At 43.0% G+C, this 23,028-nt stretch overlaps 1 protein-coding gene and 1 long non-coding RNA gene across 4 annotated transcripts in view; one reads left to right on the forward strand and one right to left on the reverse strand.

Moving 5' to 3' along the window:
• LOC122720458 overlaps positions 1 to 23,028 on the forward strand; it is a 107,203-nt gene that overhangs the window by 15,640 nt on the left and 68,535 nt on the right. The window lies entirely within an intron of this gene.
• LOC122720456 (zeta-sarcoglycan) overlaps positions 6,828 to 23,028 on the reverse strand; it is a 228,916-nt gene continuing 212,715 nt past the window's right edge. For all 3 annotated transcript variants that reach the window (XM_043947198.1, XM_043947200.1, XM_043947199.1), the window contains 3 exons: positions 12,048 to 12,237; positions 10,524 to 10,716; positions 6,828 to 8,192 (listed from right to left, as the gene is read on the reverse strand). In XM_043947198.1, coding sequence (XP_043803133.1) covers positions 7,829 to 8,192; positions 10,524 to 10,716; positions 12,048 to 12,237 — 747 coding nt within the window. In that variant the 3' untranslated portion in view covers positions 6,828 to 7,828. The remainder of the gene's footprint in view (positions 8,193 to 10,523; positions 10,717 to 12,047; positions 12,238 to 23,028) is intronic.

Genomic DNA, 23,028 nt, shown 5'->3' on the forward strand with positions numbered 1-23,028 from the left:
TCTCTCGCGGCTGGCCACCCTCTCTATGGAGCGAGCTACGAGGGGTTAGCTGGAGGTAATCCAATACAATCTGCTCCGTTTCGAAGAGTCGGATCGAAAAGGGCTACTCTATGCGATGATTATCGGCCGGGTTTAATAATTAATTTCTTAACGACATCGTTGAGAGTTCCATTCCTTGGCGGTAACGCCATGAAAATCGGTTATATAATCTCGGCCATCTCGCGTGTTTTCCACTTTTCTTCCACGATCCACCACTCGTTCGCTCTTGAAAACGGGAACCGATGTAAATAAATCGTTTAATGCTCTTTCGCACTTCGATCAGTCGATCGAGAGTCGAACAGGGATAGATCCTGGAAGGAAATTATTTCGAATATTTGAAGAAGTTTCGAATATATTTTGGAGAATTGGCGAATTCACGATGTTTCGTACACCACGTGTATTCGTTGTAATATTCGAGCATTAACTTCCACTTCGTGAAAATTTAGCCAGGGAAATTCGGGGGAGCTGCTTTCTGTTCCTTTCATTCGAGCTCCTTCTCCCTTATAAATTTATCTTTCAACCTTCCACTCGACTCGACTCCCTGGAATGGAACTAATGTAACTGCCACGGTGATTTAACCACCGTGTTACGTGTTCTTTCCATTCGTAATTCCACCGAGTTAAGTCGGATAGGAGGATCGTAAAGGAAGGGGGAGAGAGAAGGAAGAAGGTGTGTATCCCGGGCGCATTTTGACCCGTTTTCAACCCGTTTTCGAGGAATTAGTACCGCCCCCCCTCCCTCCTGTATTAATCTTTAACTTAAACAACCGAGAGGATGTAACTGATGGATGATAGAGCGAACGCCGGGAGTGAAATTTGCCCGGGCACATTTCTCGCAGAACCGTTTCGCGATTTCTATTAAACCTTCTCCCTCTTATATAGATTTATCTCTCGACACACACACACACACACACCTCTCCTCTCTGGATACACTTCTACTCTCGGCCGCCTCTTCGACGGCCTCTCTTCATCCCTCCTTTCTCCATCTATTTCTCTTTTTCTTTCTCTCTCTCTCAGGTGCGTATCGACCTGAACGGTTAATTCCCTTTTCCACGCGGTGTTCCAGAGACAGCGGTCAAAGGAGGAGAGGTCAACCGATGGGAAGCGGAAATCGATGCTCGTTCGCAGACACGTGTCACGCAAGGAGAACGACGTCGTTCCGCGCGGCCTACAGACAATCCTTTCCTTCTTTTTCTTCCTTTTATCATTCGATTCGTTCGTTCCCTTCCCTTCCGTTTCGATTCGTTTCGTTTCGTTTCGTTTCGTTTCGTTCGTTTCGTACGAAATGGGGAAGTAGATGGGACGAAGGAAAGAGAGCAAACGGATGGAACGAGCTCGTCGGTGCTCGTTCGGAGGAGGGTGTCAAGGGGGTTGTTAGCATGATGTAGGTGGGTGGGGGAAATAATGCGGGTGTTACGCGGAGAGTGGTGCCCGACAAAATTACAATTTGGGGGATGTAATTCCGGTGTGGAGAAATGGCCTGCACATACCGAGCCGCGAGGGTGGTGGCAACGATGGGTGGGTTGAACATGGGGGAGAGCAGAGTTGGAAGGAGTCGGTGGTGGGAAGCCATAGGCGGGGGGAGAGATTTATCAACAGCTCGTTCCAGCACTAACTAGACGCCGGAAACTCGAAAGATATTGCATCAGCGAGGCGATGATAGCGCCACGACTACTGGCATTAAATTGCATCCGGTCGTTGCAGGAATTTAGCCGCCATTACGACGCCTCCTCCCTCCCTTTTCTCAGTTCGAAGCATCCTTCGTTATTCCGTCTTCTCCCTCCTCGAGCTTGCCATCCTTCAGCGCGTGCCATCCGCCATCCTCTTCCTGGCCCGATCTCGAGATGATTCTGCACGTGTGACGAAGGAATTGTCGTTTTCGGAAGGAATTCGAGGAGGACAATTGGCGCAGAGAGTTTTTCTTTTTTCTTTTTTTTTTTTTTTTCCATTCAACCGTGGGAATTCAGCAAAAGGGAGTTTCACTTTCAAAAAAGTGTCGCGAGATTCGATGAATCTTTGATCGATTCATCAGACTCAAAAATGAATTTTTCAAGCGGGATAGATGTTTGGATACGGTAAACAGATTCCGTGCTGCTCCGTGCTGTTGATGGTTCGATCCAATCCGGAACGGAACGTTCGTTAATATTTTATAACGGGAGGGAGGGGAGGGATAGAAACTTTGACGGGTTGCTTGCGAACGTTCATTCGATTTCAATAGGGACAACAAATTTTTCATTCGCCGCTTAACAACGACGCGAACGATTCCTCGTTTCGATTTTTCCCAAATTTCTCATCTAAACCGATAGAATATTATAACAGATGCGGAAAAAAAAAAAAAAAAAGAAACAACTTTTCGAAGCCCCGAATTTCGAAAAAAATGGAAAGAGAAGAAAAATAAGAGAAGAATCGTAGGAAAGAGAGAGACAGAAATCGAAATCCGTTTTCCGACGAGTCGAAAAAAAAGAATCGCGTCAAAGACAAATTGCTCCGTGGAACATCGACTTTGGTCTCTTCTCTCCTTTCTCTCCTTTCGCTCGGTTAATATTATTTTTGCCCGAGTACACCTGCCTTCGAAATCGAATTCGAACGGGTGTGACAGAGGCAGCTCGAAGGGTTGACACGCTTCCCGACGATGTCACCAACCGAGCCGGAGTAATTTATCCATTTGCCGGCTCTGATCGGAGCCGAGAGCGAGAGCGAGAGCGAAACAGAGAGAAAGAGAAAGAGAGAGAGAGAGAGAGAGAGAGCCATCCAAGCCCGCCGTGGGCGGTAGAGTGTTTCAACCTCCGATCTCAGACGCGATCTCCCTTCTCTCCCTCCCTCGTGGAGAAGGAGGCTTGAACGCCCCTTCTGCACAATCTCCTTACCTCGCAAACGTTTGCTCGATCCTCCTCCTCCCTCTATCCTTGAGGCGGCTCGCGGAGCAACAACCTGTTATAGCGGCTCCCTAATTTGCATTTACACTTTAAACAAACACGCCAGCCAATGACGACGTTACTGCGGTTTCCGGGTAACCACCATCGGGTTACCTAATGCATCAAGTTCTCTCCACGCTCCCTTTGTCCCGAATTCTTAAGCGGTTCAAGGATAGGTGAATGTGTCGTTTGTTGTTGGCGAGCTATCGATTTTATTTGGTATGCGCTCGATGGAATTTATGTAAACCGATTAATTTTCCAAGGTAAATACCAGCTAGATTTAGATTCTTTTGTAGCAAGGATTTTTCTACCATTTATTTATTAGGATTTTACGATATTTATTACTGTTCAACCTGTAGTTTAAATAACTTTTTTTTTTTTTTTGTTTTGGTCATAAATCTGTATCTCAGTATCGATTTTTACGTTGGACAATTTTTTTCTCCACTTTTGTTTCATTAGAAATCATTCTCGTCGATGTCATCCCTTCTAGAGATCTCTTGTTACCCTATCAAACGCGTAAAAGAATCCAACAAAGTATCATCTAGGAAAAAGGAAAAAAAATATAGATATCCACCCTCTGGTCCTTCGTCTCGATATCATTATCCTATATTCGATATTCAATATTCGAGCTATCCATCTCACAAAAAAAAAAAAAAAAAGATAGAGATTCCACTTTGAAATTTCTTTCTCGTGCGTGTCTTTCGCGTATCACGATGAATTACTCTTTCGAATCTCGATAAATTCTATTAAAAGAATCCAACAAGAAAAAAAAGAAACGAAAACATAGCTTCTAAAAAATGATCATCCCACTCTTCGAAACTTCAACTCTGTAGAACCATGCCATCGATTAACTTCCTCTCGATATCAACGTTCTATATTCGATATTCCCTCTCACTCCGCATCCTTTTGAAAAAAATAAAGACTCCACGTTAAAATTTCAATTCTCTCTTCCTTGAGAATCTCGATAGATCCTATGAAAAGAATCCAACGAGTTAAAAAAAAAGAAACGAAAACATAACCTCCAAAAAATGATCATTTCACTCTTCGAAACTTCGACTCTGTATCCAACCATGCCATCGATCAACTTCCTCTCGATATCAACGATCCTACACTCGATATTCCCTTTCACTCCGCATCATCGTAAAAAAAAAAAGAAACAAAAACATAGTAGCCTGCAAAAATTAACTCACTTTTTCCTTCATCTCCCTCTCCACATCTCTCTCTCGTTCTACATCCTTTCACCTTTATTCTTTCGAAAAAAAAAAAAAAAAAAAATATCCACACGTTGAAATTTCTCCCATACGGATTGTTCCGTGCCACGATGGGGTTACATTCACGTACGATTGTCCCTTGAATCCCGCAAAGCAAATCCGAAAGCGTGGCACGGCGCCAAACGGGGCGTCCGGAACGATGCGAGTTTTCGGGGCGGGGGGTCGCGCGTGCTAAAACTAATTACGCGTACGGCTATCGGCCGCTAATCGAACGAGTGTCCTCCCCCCACTCTTCTCTGCAAACCCCCCCCCCTATCTTTTTGAATATGGCGGTGTCATCCCGCGCTTGGCCGCGGGAACCGGATACTAATTATAGCGGGGAGCAGAGCAGGGTGGATGGCACGTGGTGCGTGGAAACGCCAGGTTTCGCGTGGCACGAGTGCCGCTAATTCGTATTTAAAGGTTTATCGGTCGCGCGACAATTTCACGGTTCGCAGAATCCATCTGACAGGATGGAACCCCTTCCCCGGGTTTCTCGGTTGCGGACCGCGACGAGATTCACTTCCCCACCCCAAATGCGAGGGATGGGAAGGGGGGAGGAGGAGGAGGAGGAGGAGGAGGAGGATTGGGAGGGTAGAGGGACGGGTAGAGGGTCTTAGGAGGGACAGAAAAGTGCGAGCGCGTCTCACGTCGCCGTGCAAGTAATTTAACTGGCGAAGTAGTCGGTAATAGTCGAGGGACTGTATAAACAAAGCTGCTGGTTAATTAATCAGTCTAGGAGCGAGGTAATGGCTGTTGAATAGATTCCAGATTAATTATCTTGCCGTTTCTTTGAGCCTCTCACCCTTTCGCCTTGGGGGTGAAACTTTCTCTTCGATCGTCAGAAGCGTGTGCAACGGGGGAAAAAAAGGGATATTGGGAAAGGATTTTGGGAAAATTTTCCCACGAATTCTACAAATTCGTCCCGAATTTTTAAATTTGATTTTCACGTTTGCCTTTTGTATATATTGTATACGTATATATATATATCGAGATGATATCGAGATTAATGACGGGCCGTTGCGATTATCATCCGCGTAAGGTCATTATCATCTGTTTATCGATGACCAACTACATCGACTACTGTGTCGATGCTTCATTAGATCTCTAATGAAGCTGGCTACAATGCTCGCGTTACGCATCGGAATTCTGTTCGGAAAGGGCATGAGGTATCCGTCATATCTGAATGGTAAAATTTCGAATAATTTCTCGATTATCCCATTTATACGATCATATTATCGTTATCGGTTTATAGATACATTTTTTTCTTTTTTTTTTTTGATTTATCTTTTTTGGATCCACGATGAATTGTGCAAAAATACTACACTATATATCGGACATAATGATTCATATCTAGCTTCCATACTTGCACGTATATATGTCTAACCTTTCAGTCTCAGGATAGAGTTTGAGTTTGATTTGTAAAGTTATGCTTAACGAGTGTTCAGATTCGCGGGTATTATTACGCTTAAGAAACGTTCATATTATTTTCAAATTGTATTTAAATTCCACGGGGATGGAATGTAATAATTAATTTTGCCCAGGGATCAAATGAAAATATTTCCACTTGAGGACGAATCCTTGTTAAATTTTTCACAAATGATACAAATCCACGAGAGAGGTCCAAGAAAATTTACCGTCGGTGGCCCGTAACATTTTCACCTCGTTCCCCTCGGTCTTTCCCTCACCCAGATCCTGCTCGTCTTAGGGTAATAACAAGGGGATCTAAGAGGCATTTTTCATCCGCCCAGTATTTTTTTTTACTCGACTGCTGCTAATTCACACCGCTTACTTTCCCTCTCCCTCTCTCTCTCTCTCTCTCTCTATCTCTATCTCTATCTATCTCTCCTTCCCTTGTCAGATTCTCTCCATCCTCCTCGCCATCGTTACCTCCCCCTCCCTGAAGCCTGAGCAAGAGTGGTCGGGAGGGGGAGGGCGTACTTTGTTCCCTTCCAGGCTGGATGCAATTTTAATCTCGAATTCCGAGAAAATTACCTTGCCGTCAGAGCCGTTTAAGGGGCTACTAAGGTGAGATTGCCCTTGCTACCTGTCAGCCGGCTTGACATATACTATATTATGTAGCGAGATCGGCTTTTCTTGAAAACTATTTTCGTTTCCCCTAATTTCGTTCCCCGTTATCGTTTTATCGTGCTGCGCAATGGAAATCCATATAACGGAATCTACTGGCCTCTTCCTCCTCTCGTCGATATTATAAAATATCAAAGTCTCCTCTCCTCTGTTGGACAGCTTCTTGCTTCAAGTTTCACAGGGATGGAACTTCGAAAGTGGATCCAATCCACAGGATTGGATAATATTTCTTAATAGGAGGAATAGTTTTTATACCGTTTAATAAACGTTTCGACTTCGAGACGTTTGCCGGCACATTTGGTTTAAACAGCGACGCTATATGGAAGAGAGAGAGAAAGGGAAAGAGAAAGAGAGATTCTACGTACCTGTGCCGCCTCTCGCGCAATAAAGGATCTCCTCTTCTCTGAAAAGTGTGACCACGAGGAGGAATGATTTTTATACCACGTTTAATAATAATAGTAACAATAACGACTTTATTGCCACATACATAAATAGATGGACATGGCCGATGTACAGCGTGTGCAAGCTGGATCACGCAACCGGATCCTTTTACAGTGAACTACACTTGCGCATCCCATTTTTATCGCGAAAACGCGCTCCAAAATAAAAACGTTCCTCTAATCGCGACGTGTCTCTCTCTCTCTCTCTAAATCGTATCCAGAATCGGGCGAAAAACACACACACACGCGCGCGCGCGCGCTATGAACTATTATATAATCTTAATCGCAGCAAGATACATCCTTTTTCCATACATCTCTCTTTCTCTCTCTCTCTCTCATTCACTCACTCCATATTTTTCTCATCCATCGTCCGATCGGGCTGAAAAAAGGAACTGCAAATCGTTGCCTATCGACTGGCCACGCGACGTTTGCGCAAAGAAACCAGCAGGAGAGACTTGGCCGTGGGAGCAAGGGGGCTCGATCTAACAGGGGGCAGAGACAGGAACGAGATGACGAGATTCGATTACCAGCCGCTCACTCTATCTGATAATCAGTATTTCGCGTATTTTAATATACAAGATATACATTCGCTCGATCGGTTCAATCGGGATATCGAATTGAATCGAATCGGCTCCTCTTTTCTTTTTCTTCCTTTTTTCCCCGTTTGCCATACAATCTTGTCTCCTCGCGAGGCGCCGAGACGCCTCGTCCATCCACGGGATCCATCAGCGGGATAAAAAAAAACAGCGGAACAACGCTGGCGACGAGTGCAAGCGTCCACGCGCCAAATTTCTAAAATTTCGAGACACAGGGCGCGAGAAAGCGGGAAGGCCGATCTCGAGGCTCGGACTGGACATCGCCATCTGCCGTCGATTTTCCGCAAATTCTCGGCAAATTTCGATCACCGCCACCGTTTTCGACCAAATCCACCGCAATTCACCGCGTCACGAGCGGCCGATTTCCAAGTGGATCCCGTCCTCTATCGTCCATTTTTCGAGGCGTAGTGGTGGTAGTAATAATAGTAGTAGTAGTGGTGGTGGTAATAGTGGTAATAGTGGTGGTGATGGCAGTAGATTTCTAGATCGTGGTCCTAGGTATTAGCAAATCGATTTGTCCGCTTGGCACGTCCCCTCGGATCTGGCGAGGAACAGTTTCCCGTTAGCACAGGCACACAACTGATAGATGGTCGTGTCTCTTTGGCTCTGGTGAGGGGAGGACCCTGTCCTCGGTGAATGCTGTTGCTGCTGCTGTTGCTGTTGCTCCCTGGACGAGTGGCCTTGGCTCGGGCTGGCCGTCTTCAACCCTTTCATGAACAGAGTCTTCGCCTCCAGCTTGATCGCTCCGTGCACGCTCTCGAGTTTCAGATCCGTTAGACAGGAAGCCGAGATCTCGTTCGCCCACGACTCGATTGCCACTTGTTGGGGGGCGCTGATCTTCAGGGATCTGGTCGCTGATTCCAATCTGTGGAAACAATTATATATCACGCGCGTAAGATGCAATTTTTATCGAAAGTTTTTTAACGTTTATCATATAGCGACGCTTCTATCGAAAGTTCGATCAGTTAGAGTTAATGATCATTTCTATGAATCATTATATATATATTTTTTTTATTAGAATATATAATTTCGAGAGGATGAAATCACGAGCCTTAAAGTATTTTTGTTTTTTAAAATACAAATTTCCGTTCGAGATAGAACGAAATTTTAATCAACTATGAAATAATTAAGTTTCAATTAATCCATCCCGTGTGTGAAAAATATTTCCATCGCGAAGTTGTGCGCAAAATATGAAAGAAAAAAAAAAAAAAATGATGATGAAATTTTGGAAATTGATTTCACGCGCACAAAGTAATTTTCTCATCGAAAAAATAAATTGCTCTATATATGCATAACCCATTACACGCTCTACGTACACGCGAAATTTCATCAAAATCACATTTTTCAAAATAAGCTTCCTTTTCTAAAAGAGGGAAATAAATAAATACTTTTGCGACCGACTGTATCTCATCGATATTGATCTCTTTGAGTATTTGGGGGAAAAAAAAAAGAAAAAAAGAAAAACGATGAAAAATGCAATCCACTCCCAGTTAACCAATTTCCTAAACAAAAAAAAAAAAAAAAAATATTCCCTCTCGAATTTCATTCATTTTCAACTACCCAGGAAACGCAAAGAAAGAGACAAGTTATTAATAATAATAATACGAAGAAACGGACAAAATCTCGAGCTCGTCGAAGATGCAGTTGCAAGGGATAAATAGGGATCGAAAATTCGCAATATCGCGCGACGAAATGATACGGCAACTAGCCGACTTGCAACGTCAGGTTTGCAATAATCGATCCTTCTTTTCTAAGAAAGTGGTAGAGCACCTTTCTCGATCGTCCTCTCCAATACCCCTCCCCCCTCCGTCCTCCATTCAACCCCCCCACCACCCGTCATCGTCGTCGACCCATTGCTCGCAGCCTCCAAACCCGTTTCGGATCCTCCTCCGGTATTTCATATCTGGCATAAATCCAATCCTATGAATATAATTTTCCGCGCGAGCAAAGTTTTATTGTAATCGTAAATCCGTCTGTAAATTGGCCGACACTATCAATAACCGCGCTTCCATATCCGCTTCGATCCATCCCTAAACTTCCGTACCTGTAATACGCCATATTCTTACTAATATAACGCAACGAACTGGCTGGTTTCCCTCGCGATAAATCGAAGGAATCGATGTTTCGAAATCACTCGAATATGACAATACGGGCTTAAGGAGCGCTCGTGATTGGCAATATAAAAATTTGGTATTGGAAGAATCCTCGAAGATTCGTGGGCAAACTACTCGTTCTTTTCCGTTGTTAAATCGATGCAGAAGGAGATTCTGCATACGCAAGGAGATTAAATTTTTGCAAATTAAGAATGCAAATTGCACGATGAGGATCGTTTGTTTCGAGGGACGACACGTTTGTGGGGCGAGTTTTTGCGCCTACTCCACGCGCACGAATTTAGTTCTTATTGGATAGCAACAAGTTTAATCGCGTCGCGCGTAAAACGACGGTGAATAAGAACGGTTTACGAGCCTTTTGTCAACCAGCATTCCCATCGATTACACGATTTCACACCGAACCCGCCCGCCGCTATATATTTAACCGTGTTACCGCGAAGTTTAATCCCACGCGAGTGTCGGTCGCAGTCGGTATCCGACTCGATTATTTATAACCGGGCACGGGGCTACAAGGAAAGTTGATTGGAATATCGAAACGCTATTTATATCGACGCCCTACGTATATCGGGGATGATTATCGGGGATGGATGGAGAAAGCTGATGGAAAATTCAGCGCTCGGATGGTCGGAACTGGGTCGAAGTCACTTTTAGAAACTTCTGAAATAAATGTGGGGCGCAGAAAAGTGACTAGTTCGAACAAAATCTCTATTGTGTACGTTAACTTGTTCTATCATTTAAGTATATTATCTTCGATGATGATATGACATTTAAGAAAATTGTTTATATTTTCATACGACCTTTCTATCTTCCTTCAAGTTGATTCTTTTTTTCTATGACACTTTGTAATAATTGTTAATCTTCGACATTACCAAGAATCGTTTTATAAGGAATTATTTACTTTCAAACATTCACGAAGGAATTGATGGGATTGGAAAGCTCTCGAAGAGGAATCTTCCACGTTTTCTTCACTATTTTTATGCCCCCTTCAGATTCGAGGAAATCTGCTCTTATTATATTCGTAGCGAGATATATCTGGTTTTTTTCTTTCTTCCTTTCTTTCTTTCTTTCTTTCTTCTCGCGATTACCTGAGGCCACGGCCAGATTCCCCTCTGACCAGAGGCGTTTGAACGCTGCCCTGGAAAACGGCACCCCCGTCGCCGGTCACCTTCAACATCTCCGCCCCGACCACCACCTGCTCCCTGTCCACCGAGAAGAGAATTCCTCCTTGAGGGTCGGTTATCCGGAAGCCTCTCGACACGCAGTCCACACGATCCTCGCCTGTAAAGTGGACAAAAGACACTCCGTCTGCCATTTTCCGTCTCGAGCCGAGGATTGAATGAGTAAACGGGCGGGCGAGAAGAAAAAGAAAAGAAAAAAAAAAAAAAAAAAGAAGAAAAATATCTTCGTTCGTGGAGAACGTTCCAAGTTCGTTAAATCTCGTGGAATTGGAAATCACGTTTTTTCGTATCTCTACAACGGAATGTAATGGAGAGTTTAAGTTTCGTCGTGTTATTCGTGACACGGAACGAATCTTTCGTTTACTTATTTATTGTACGTGCTTCGAATCGACGTGCTTTAAATCGCCCCGAAGAACGAGCAATTAATTCGAATCGTTTCGTGTCGTTGCACGTGTATATATATATAGTGTATAAGTGTAGCATTTATTTGAATATTTGTGTTTGGGGATGGGGGAATATATACGTAAATGTGTAAGAATTTTTTTTTTCTTTTTAGACACTTTTAGATAGTCGAAGATGTTGTTTCCTTCCGGGGGGAGAAATTGAACGACTTTTGTTCGAGATTTTTTTTTCGAAATTTTAATCGCCGTCGACGTTAATACGCCGGAACTTTCGACGATTTAACTTCAAAGTTACAAACGTGACTGAAACGTTCATCTCCATTAACGACGCGTGTATCTCACCCCTATGTTGTATGCCATCGATATCCGATCCTTTTGTTTTCCACGAGGAAAATAATCGGTGACATTAAAAGGAAAAAGGAAAAGAAAAAAATTGGCGGAAAAAAAAGAGAAATAAAAAGAAATATTCGTCCATCTTGAAAGGGAACGGGATTTCGAAGAGAATTACTTCGCGATCCTGTAAAGTCTTTCGCAAACCCGTGTAAATTCCGTTTTTTTCATAGGATTTTTTTCATCTCTCCACAGAGCTACTGATGCTTTTTGGCTTTTTTTTCTTTCTTTTTTTCCTTTTTCCTCGAGGATTTCAAGCCTCGAAAAACCTACAATTTCACCCACCCAACTTTTCTACATTTCGATTAAATACCAACCGTGAATTACAAACATTTCGCGATTCGAATTAACTTCGACCACAATTTTAAACTCGTCCCCTCCCTCCCCCCTCCCCTAGATTCGATCGGAGAGCTCTAACAATTGGCGATCGCACAAAACACAACGAAAGAACGATCTCGAAAATCGGATATCGTTATATCGAGAATTCGTTTCCAATTCTGATATTATCGTCCGTTCATTATTTTTTAACCGCAAAAAAAAAAAAAAAAAAAAAAAAAAAAAAAAGAACCGAATCGATCCACGAACATTGGGGGGAAAAAAACATTGGACATTGGAAAATGGATATGTTATACACTCTTACCAACTGTGAATCGGGCGAGCAATCGGCCATCGTGCGACCTGGCCGACGCCGTGAAGTTGTTCCACGACTCGAGAACCAGATTCTTTCCCCGTCTGGATCTGAGGCTGGAGGCCACCAGGGCATCCAGGACGGCGGCCTGACCTCTGAGCTCGATCCCTCCGGGCACCACCTTCAGGGAGCCGATTCCCTCCTGAAAGGAGAGGAAATGACTGTCAGGAAATAAACGAGCCTCTCTGCGTCGGCTCTCCCTTTCTGGGTCGGGATAGATCGTCGAAGGAATAAGGAGAGGAGGCCGTAGGCCTCCCCCGCGTTAAAATTCGTTCGCCTCGCCGATTTTAACTGCGCTTCCGTTTCCTTTCCTCTCTCTCTCTCTCTCTCTCTCTCTCTCCCTTTTTTCTCTCTCTCCCCCATTCCTTATTTTTATTTTCCCAACATTTTTATCCCACGAACGAATGAATAAGAGATATATTTTGATATACTTCCGCGCCATGATTCAACAGCACGAAAATTAAATACCACCGACCGACATTATTGCCGTTTCAGACGGTTGAATAATAAATGCTGTGATGAGCCACGGGGGCCCCGCTCCTACGCGCCACAAATCCCTCCCCCTCCTCCCTTTGCCATTGTGATCGCGGGGGGTTCGTTTGAAATATTTCCCGCATAATATCGGAACAGTGGCGCGGGCAGAATTTTATTTCGACGGTGGCTGTTACACTATGGTATCGAGCTGGTGCTCCGCTTAAAAGAAGGGGAACGCTATCGTGTGACGAACCGAGGAATGCGTTATGAGCCGAACATATCGCGCGCGCATACTTGAGACCCAGGCATACCAAAGCCACCTAAACAAACTTGGTTGGCAACGTGGTTCACGGTATATTTAAAAACTTAGCGCTTAGTTTTTCGCGAGCGGAGGAATTTCGTCGAATATGTTTTCCTCTTCTTTATTTTTCGTCTATTTAGACTTACTTACTTTGCGCCTCGACAGCAACTCTTTTTTTAACACTCTTTTGAATTCGAATCGTAGAAGCGTGCAGTGCAGATTCCATAGCTATCGTGAGTTAAATAAATTTTGAATCTCAACAGATATAATATCTTTGTTAGTAAAAAAATGAGTTCCTTTGCAGCGAATTTTTATACGAGAGGAGAATACGCCATTGCAATTGTTAGATTGAAGAAAAGAGATGTGTCATCAAGCAGTTTCTAGCAGTGGCTGTAGGTCGTCTGACACCTGGTCATTCACAATGCTCTCCTCTTACAATCATTATTAATTTAATCATGAGCGAAGAAGAGGAATTTTTCGTCTATTTAAACTTAATTTTCGTATCTTTTAACTCTTTCGAATTCGAATCATAGCGGTACAGATTTCAAAATTATACATTTTGAATCTCAACAGTGAATGCACTACTAAAAATGATTTCTTAGCGAATTTAATCACGAGCGAAGAAGAGGAATTTTTCGTCTATTTAAACTTATTTTTCGCGCCTCTTAACACTCTTTCGAATTCGAATCATAGGAGCGTGCAGTACAGATTCCAAAACTAAACATTTTGAATCTCAAAATAGAAATCTCAGATATACAGTGAATGCATTATTCCTTCTACTACTAAAAATGACTCAAATTCTCCAGCAGCGAATTTTCACGAGAAAAACTGCAATCGTTAGATTAGATACCAAGTTTCTATTAATAGCAATTGACCCGCGATCAACTGGTTCATTCACCGTACCCTCCTCTTGCGATCTTGTTATTAATTTAAATACGAGCGAAGAAGATAAATTTCCAATCTGTGGCTATCGTTAATTTTATATTCGAACCCATAAACACCAAATATTCTTCCGCGTACGCGTTCCATCCCCCTTTCGAGCGCCGCTTCATTTTCCACCCCTGCGAAAATTCAATTTCGCGTTACATTAATTGCACGCCGACGTCGAGCGTTGCGTCTCCACGCTCTTTGTCCCTCGTGTTTTTTTTTTTTTTTCCTTTTTTTTTTTTTTTTCCAAACCGTTCCAGGGGCCTGTCTATCGTGATCGACGATTCGTTTTTTACGTCGATCGAAAGTGGAACGCCCGACGAACTCTCGCGGTAATTGCGTTTCAAGCGTTTCGACCGACTTCGAGGCTTATATCGTCTCTTGGAATAGAGATAGATAGACAGAGAGATAGAGATAGATAGAGATGAGAGAGAGAGAGAGAGAGAGAGGAGAGATTGCTGGAACTTGAGCGACGAAAAATTCATCCTTTTTTTTCCCTCGCCTCTGTCCCCCTGTACACTTCGTATACACGTGTTGTACACCGTACAAAGTCGTCTCTCTACATTGGTTTCCGATGATTAGCCACTCGATTGGAAGCAATCGCCGCCACGCGCCAGGCCGATTCCGCAGTTTCCATTTATTATAGCGACCGATCACTACGAAATGTGGCCACCGGTTGGATAAACGCCAGTAACCCCCCCTCCTCTCTCCCCTTACCAAGTCTGACCGGGCAATCGCGGCTTTCGGATTTTCTGGCTTCAAAACGTGTCCCAGAGAGGATGGAGGATCCAGAGTGAGGTCGATTAGGTCTTCGTCGATGTTGGCGAATTGGGATGGAATCCCCCCTCCCCCCCCAGGGGAAAAGACGATGGTTTTAATCGCGGTTGGAAGCACGAGGAATTGGACGGGCACACGAGCAAGTGTGGGCAATTTTTGAAAGGGGAGAAATAGGAAAGAGGAATTTTTTCAGCGTTCGAGAAGCGTTCGAAAAGCGTCGTCGGGGCGCGTTAAGGGACGGATATTAAAAATTCTGAGTGATTTTCCTCGCGAAAAATGGAGGGCATAACGCCGGTTTTAAGGTTAATTTCGGCCGATCGTTACTTTCTACGAGCCTCCTCTCCTCCCTTCTCGTCTCAGCTAATTCTCAGAACGCCCTTCCTCAAAAAAAAAAAATTTCACCCACCAAGGGAACGTTTCGGTGTTAATTCTCGCAGCTAATTTCCAACGGTCGGATACCGTTGAAACTTTCCCCTCTCCTCCCCCCCTTCCACCTTTAAGAATAATTAATTCTTCTCTCTTAAAAAAAAAAAAAAAAAAAAAAAAAAAAACAATCTTCGTGGCAATCCGGCTCGATGCCCCTCCTCTCTCTTTTTCATTTTTCCATACGAATTAAAAAAAAGAAAATAAGAAAAGAGGAATAAAAGTAAGAAAAAAAGGATCGAATAAACACGTCGCTCGATACGAAGGGCGAAGCCAGCGCGGCGTAGAAATTAGCAATTTCAATCTCGTCCACTCCGTTGCCGGGACCGAAACTGAAATTAACTCTTAACAGCGTGACAAATTAAAAGGACGACGGTGGCCGTTAAGGGGAAAAGGGCGTTTCGACGTTCCTTGGTGAGAGAGGAGGGGGGGGGATGGATTCTAAGCCCCGATTCTTGTTTAAATTCCCGCAACCGGAAGCGGTCGGCGGATGCGCATAGCTGCGGCCGCGGTCGTCCCCTCTCCGCCATATCGCGGCCGCCGCTCGATTAGCCAAATCGTTCGGAAAACGATACGATCTCTTTGCTCTGTACTTAACCGTAACCGTAAACCCCAATGGCGTCGAGAGGGCCGTAGCCGTGACTGCGTTTTAGAATCGTCGTAGCCCTCGAAAGGGAGGGGAGTCGATGGTCGCGAAGCTAAAAGGCGGAAACGTCGTTAAACTTTTTCACCGCGCTGCTGTACCACCGAAAACTGAATTTTTCTCGTTCGAGAAAATAATTCGAATGGATAAAAGTCGTGTTTAGTTTTCGATCGAAGAAGAAAGAGAAGAGAGAGAGAGAGAGAGATTTATTTGCCTCGATTCGAGTCGAGTGCATGAATTTTTCGCGACGAGGATAGTTCGTCGATAGACTAGGTGTCGAGATAATACGAATACGAATTCGATCTCGAAGGAAAGTTCCTGCCCTCCGGTGGTAAAACGGATATCCGGGTCGCGATCCAAAGAGTGTCTCTCGACGTGTACCCTATCTTTGAAAGCGTGCACTTCGAATCTCGTTTCCGCTCGCGTTTCCCAGCCCAGACCCGTTTAAATTCGATTTTTCCGAGTACATATTTTATCCAGGACCCCCGTCGATCCTTGTGCTCGCGAAAAACGGCCAGTTTTCCAATCGAGTTTTCCCCGAGTTGCCCGGCGAAAAACGGATTTGCGAATAATCTAATAACGTTAATCTGATAACGCGCCGGTCAACGAGAGAGTTCTGTTTGAAATGAGACGCGAGTTACGACAATTCGCGATTCCAATGTCTTCCTCTCGATCTATTCTCTTCGAAATACCTGTCCAAACAGATATTTTTACCCGAGTTCAAATCATTTTCTTCATCCATCCATCGTTTATTATACTCGTTTCAAATACTCGTCACGAAAATTCCACGCTTGTCCTTCTCCCACCGGTTTGAAACTATAATCCAAATCGTACTTTGTTTCGTAACTTTGTAACGAAACGCGAGAAAATTTACGCCCCGACATAAAATTACGGATCTTCCTCCTCCCCTCCCCCCGACTCTGCAATTTACATATGAAACTCGTATGAAATTCGACGTACACGCAAAGTCGACTTCCAACCAATTAATCGGGCCAGATAACAGCAATATCTCGGGCCCATGCGATGCGACGAACACCGTCCAATAATCACAGTTATGAAAATTAATCTATCGACACGCGATCACCCCGCTTCGCAACTTTCCTCCCATTGTACGCTATTGCGAATGGAGGGGGGGGGGGCGGGATGAAATTAGCTCGATTCGATTTCGGGATGGAATCAAATCAGGATTCCCCACCGTTTTCCCCGAATATTATCCGCGTTTCCAGTTATTACGATCTCCCCCTCCCCTCTCCCCTTTTTTTGTAATTCGACGCATCATACGCCAGAATCCGTTGAAATTGCCCTCCCCGCGTTTATTCCTCGACAAAGATACTGATAATAATAATATACCGTTCGTTTATTGCTCGCGAGATTTATGAACGAATTATACGGAGAAATTCCGTGTAGAAACACTTTTCCTTTAATATTAAATAAGGCTCGCGCCTTACCTCAACCTAAACAAAGGATTATCTGAAGAGAAGACCGTGTTTGTTTTTTTTTTTTTTTTGGGAGTTTAGTCGACACTTTACAATTGTATAGGCTTCAGCCTGGATCGATCCCAAACACGACGACTCGATTAACATCATTCTAGGAAATCTGTAATAGAGATAAGCTGATCGTCAACATATATATTCGTGCACAGCCCGATTCGAGGAATTTTAATCCATGCTTGAGAGTGACGCGATGTTATTGTTATTGTGTTTTTCAATTGAACTTTCGAGAGCACTGAGTCTCACTTGAAAAGAAAGTCTCATCGTGAACGGATCGTCCCCGGATACGACAAATGGACAGTTTGTAATATCGTGCTCAGATTTTCACTTGAAAGAAAGTCTAATCGTTCATTGTGAACAAGTCGTAGCCGAACAACTAACCTAATATTAATACTAATACGATTCATCGTGAAGAAGGTACACGAATAGTGGTAAGCACACACACACACACACATATACACATACTTTAGAAATAGCATTCGACGCGTGTATCCATGCAGTTAACGATCCATTACGATACTAATACTATCGAACGAATACGAGAATACTCGAATTTCACAGTTTAATCAGTCTTGCACGCCCAACGAATATCGTTCGATCTAATATATTTTCAGGCTTGGTGGCTCGCTGCTCGAGATTCTTAGGAGGGTCTCGTTAGAACGGGGGAGCGAGTGCTCACGAGGGGGACGTAATGAAATCCAAATAACACCCCTTGCACGCGTATATCATCGTAACGACGCTGCTCGGACCGTTGCTCTCCACGCGGCTGCTCACCGTCCATAAATTAATACAAAGCGCGTTATTTACAGGCTTTCGAACACCCCGCTCTCACGGCCCCGCCAATTTACCCCCGCTGTCCATTTTATTCTCATCGATCAATTTGCAGCTGGGATTTTTTTTAATCGATATTAACGTTTCACCGCTCTGTTCCATACTTTCTCTCCCTCTCTCTCTCTCTCTTGGATATTTTCTCTTCAGGAATACCGAGGTGGAGAGGAATGTCGTTGGGATTTTTTCTCTTTTTCTTTATTGATATTGCATCGAGGAGGAGGTAATAGTTCTTTTTTTAGAGGTAAGTTTATTTCTCGATTTCAAATTTCAACGAATCGAAATTATGATAATTTCTCTTGAGTCGAGTAATATCGGGGGAAGCGATAAGTGTCTCGATAATATTCAATAATTGGATAGAGCTTTATAGTCGTAAGTTATAAATTTAAATTTATATTTTTTTCGTCCGAGAGGAGAGTTAGTACGTTTCCATTATAACGGTTAATGGATGGAGCGTATATGGTTCTTTTTTTTTTTTTTTTTTTTTTTTTTTTAAACGAATTTCTGATTAAAATATCGATCGAATATCGAGCCTTCCGTGGTAATTATTTTCAATTTACCGATAAGCTTCTATCTTCTCTCCGCTCGTATTTTTCTACTATTTTAGAACGCATATTTTAGAACGCGCGTGTGCAGTCGTTACAATACTTTCACAATATTCTTTCGCTCTTTTATTTTTCCGTTAAAGAATTTTTCTTTTCTTCCCTTTTTCCAGAATGAAAATACACGCGTGTATCCAGCTCGGCTATCGTAAATTTGTAAACAATAGTGCAAGCAAAACTTGAGCATTTATATATATTCGTAACATTCGTTGAATTTCTAATTTCGCTAAAATTTCAATGCATACCTTTAACTTTATTAGAAAAAGTTTCTTCGTATACGTTTTTCTTTCTCGACACAGCGTATAAATTGTAAATACGACGAATAATCATTATCCAATTAAAAAATTATCAGGATAATTTACATTAAAACTTCCCTTTGATTGATTGAAAGCCCCTATTAAAATTAAGGAAAACGTTGAATTTCCCTATAATTTCGAAGATAACGACTCGCCAACGAATGAACGATTAACGTTAAAACTATTTTATTCCAAACTCGAGACGGATGCGATTCCTCTGGAAAAACGTAAATTCTCAGAAGAAAGTAGTATGCATTCCTCTCCCCCCTCCCAAAAAAAGGAAAAAAGAAAAATGTAGGTCATCGAATCGCGGGTACATTCATCAATCTCTACTCTATGGAAAACTTGGAAGCACTTTTATCTTGGCCAATCAATTGAGATCCATCGAAATGAAATAAAAGGAGGTTCAACGTATGGTACTTTTATTTCTCTCTATCTTCAAAGTACATACACACGAAATATTTTCACATATATTAGTGAAAAATTCGAGCGGGTATTCCTTTTCAAATTTTTTCCTATTTCACAAAAAGATCGTTACACGCAAAATTTCAAACATCCCGCGCGAAATTAATTCCTCTCCCTCGAACATTCGAAAATTCCATGCATTTCGTTGTTCGACAAGATTCAATTGTCTTCTTCAAGATTCTTTCTTCATTCGAACAAAAAGCCATAACCAAACCAAATTTCAATTCTATTAACAGACGATGCGAAACGTCGAAGGTGGAAATCCATGCTCCCCTTCTTCGAGAGGGATTAAACGCCTTCCTCCAACAACGCCTGCAACGCACACCACTCGTGTGTACTGTACGTAAACCGCACCGGTAATTATACGTATGCATGCACCACACGTTAATACACCTCACGTAATTATCCCGAGCTGGACAGGAATCGTCTAACTTTTGCAGCGAATAATCCGACCGGTGGTCCCTCTGTCGGCACCCTCCACGCCCCTCGCCCTCCCCTCGTCGAGGGGAGCGACCGTCCCCTCCCCCCCCCCCCTCGGTTACATCGCCGCGGCGACATCGCAATTTCGTGTTATTTTACGTGGCGCACGGCGCAAGGATTAAATCGCGGGGTGTGCAGTGATGGCGGACGTATCCGTGGCCAGGATTTACCAACGTCCGGTATGATTTTCGTAGTTGAAAACGCGGCAATACGGTTCGCCGACGGCGTTGATACATCGCCGGCCGGGATTAGTTCGTTTCATTTCGTTTTCGTCCCGTTTCCCGTTTCGTCTCTCCGGCGAAAAGAGCGAGGGAAGGAGGGAAGGAAGGAAGGGTAGGTAGGTAGGTATGAAGGCGGATCCCAGGCATTTAAGGGTCCGAGGGGTTGAAATTGCGCCGAGTGTCCGAAGTGGTGTCTCAAGTGGCGGTGGAATTGTAAGAATTCGAGGAATGGAAGGGGTCTTATTTCTTTTTTTTTTATTGATATTTTATCACAAGTATTTATTTATTTATTTATTTTTCCTATTTTCGAAATCGAATTAAGAATTACTCGCGAGAGAAAAGAAATTCGACGGGGATGGGATTTGTAGAAAAAGTTTCGTTTGATGATTTCTCTCTCTCTCTCTCTCTCTCTCTCTCTCTCTCTTCGTTCCTTTTTTTCAAACGATTGCCGAAAAATGAACGCGGTGGTGTTATCGATTGTAGGATATACGTTGCAAACAAAGGTAACGTTTGATCAGAGGGATTTTTTTTTATCCGTATTTATTTAAGCTTCCCTGTTTACTTTGACACGGATACCTCGAAAGTTAGTCGCGCCAACCCTTTTCCACTGGATTCAGAGAGGGGGGATGCCTCGTTTCAACGAGAATCTCTTTCCCATCACGATCGGTCGGTGTTTTTCTCCATTCTTTTGCCGCGGTATCGAGCGATAAAGTGGGACAGCTCTGTCTTCTTGCACCTTTTCCCTCTTCCCCTTTAAGAACAGTTTAACTATTCTCCCTTTACAATGCCGTAAATCCATCACGAGCTGCCTCCAATTATATAACCCATTCGTTTCTCCGATGATTACGCGCCATTATATCTCGCTCGTTAAGCGAGAAGCTTTGCAAACAAGATAATCGATAAGAAGACGATTTTAAAGTAAGAAAGGAAAAAAGAGAGAGAAAGAGAGAGAGAGAGAAAGAAAGAAAAGACCATCCCCGAGATTTCAAAGAAATAAAACGAATTTTTATTTCTCTCACTCGTCGCGTGGCTCTCGTCCCGGTTATACGATATTCCAATCAATTTTCCCCGAATTGGAATCTGGACGCGCAACAATAATTTTATCATTAATAATGACGCGTAACGAATTGTTAATCCGTTGATAAACTAATTTCCGTTGAGGGGTGAAATCGACATCCTCGTTTAACGCACGCTTTCCACGCTTTCCCCTTCTGCCTTATATATATATATATATATATTAATGGGATAAGTCGAACAATAAAACGCGAAAGATAGCCCGAAGAGACGTGCTGTAATGAGCGGTCCTTGCAGATCATTTTCTTACGATAACGAGGCGGGTTGGTAACCGATACCGAGTATATACCATGGCTCACCATTTTTCATCCTTATTATATTCCAATACGTATACCTGGTGTACATGCATATAAATCTATCTGCATATGGATAAATATAGTGCACATATATATGTATATATATATGTATATATATATATTACGCGTACATTTTTTACATTAATGGGAACAATTCTTTATATAATTTACAAAGGAGATGGTATAGGAGACGGGGACACCCTAAGGGCATCATTAATGGCGCGGGTACAATCTCGGCCCTGGCATTCCTCCTTTACAGTATTACTCCCTAGCCTCCTCCAGGTGTCTCCTCCTCCTCCCCCCCCCTCCCTCTTCGTTCTCTGCCTCTTTCGGTTTCCGTCACCGGCCTTGCCACTTTCTTCTTCCTCGATATAATCATTTATTGTATTCTTCCCTCTCTAATTAATCTCTGCCTCGAAGGGGACTGCTCTATATATATATATATATATATATACATCCAACGTTTCGAAAGACACAGAGAAGATACCTTTCGCCGACCCGGTTACGTTCCCCCTCTCTGTCTCTATTATACTTGCCGAACTTTTTTTTTATTATTTTCTTTCTCTTCCCTCTCTCCCTCTCTCTCTCTTTCGCTCTCTCTTTGCTTTTGTTCCTCGCGTTGTTTGGCACGGTGGATTAAAAACGGTGGGAGGGGTAAAAAAAAAAAAAGAAAAAAAGGAAAAAGGATATAACGAGAAATATAAAAAATAAAAGAGAGAAAGAGAGAGAGAGAGACAGAGAGAGAGAGAGAGAGAGAGAGAGGGAGGGAGGAAAATAGGAGGAGAGAGGAGGCAGGATAGGCTTTGAATGGCAAACGAGGCGACGCGGATACCGGGAGAAAAGCGTGGAAAAGCGTGGTGAATAACGTGGCACGCATCGGCCACGATGTTTTCCAAACTTTGTCTCACGGAGACCGTGTTGTTTATAATTTTTAATAACCCGACTTCTCGCTCGTCCTCGCTCCCTTTGATCGCGCGCCACGGTATAATTACTTTATTTCGGACCCGCGCCGATAAATTTCTCCGCTTGATGCACGTTTTATGACGCCGCGTCGACGCTATTTTCAATGCGCGTCACGCTCATGCTAATAGGTTCGCTATAGGCAGAGAGAAAAATATTGTATTTTTTCTTCTTTTTTTTTTTTTCCTTTTACCCCTTCGAATCGAATATTCCGGGGCACACGTTCGGAAAAACGGAAAATACAAATTGTTTTCATGCGTCTTGAAAACTTCCGATACGGCGTCCGGATACGTTTCTCATCAACGTTGAATTCATTGGAACGGTTTTAGAAATTTGATGTATTTTTTTCGCTTTTCTTTTTTTCCTTTGGCAAACTATCGTCTTCCTATCGAGATAGTAATTTTTCCGAGTTTGCTTTAAGTACTTTGTGTCTTTAAAGAAGAGATTGTAATAATAGAATTTCATAGTCTTTTGTTTTACTCGATTATTATTATGAAAATGTTTTAAACAAAATTAATATTGACGAATAAAAATGTAATTAATTAAATATATCATTTTCGTAACATTCGAAGCTACTCGGTTGTTCTAATGTTAAAATTTAATTTAATCTCGTTTCGTTTCATTTAACCGTAACTTTGAGCTACACTTTGTGTATCTCCGTGATATTCGTCCGCAA

Source organism: Apis laboriosa, unplaced genomic scaffold (assembly GCF_014066325.1).
Source record: "Apis laboriosa isolate Shangri-la unplaced genomic scaffold, ASM1406632v1 scaffold12_cov154, whole genome shotgun sequence".
Lineage (NCBI taxonomy): Eukaryota > Metazoa > Arthropoda > Insecta > Hymenoptera > Apidae > Apis > Apis laboriosa.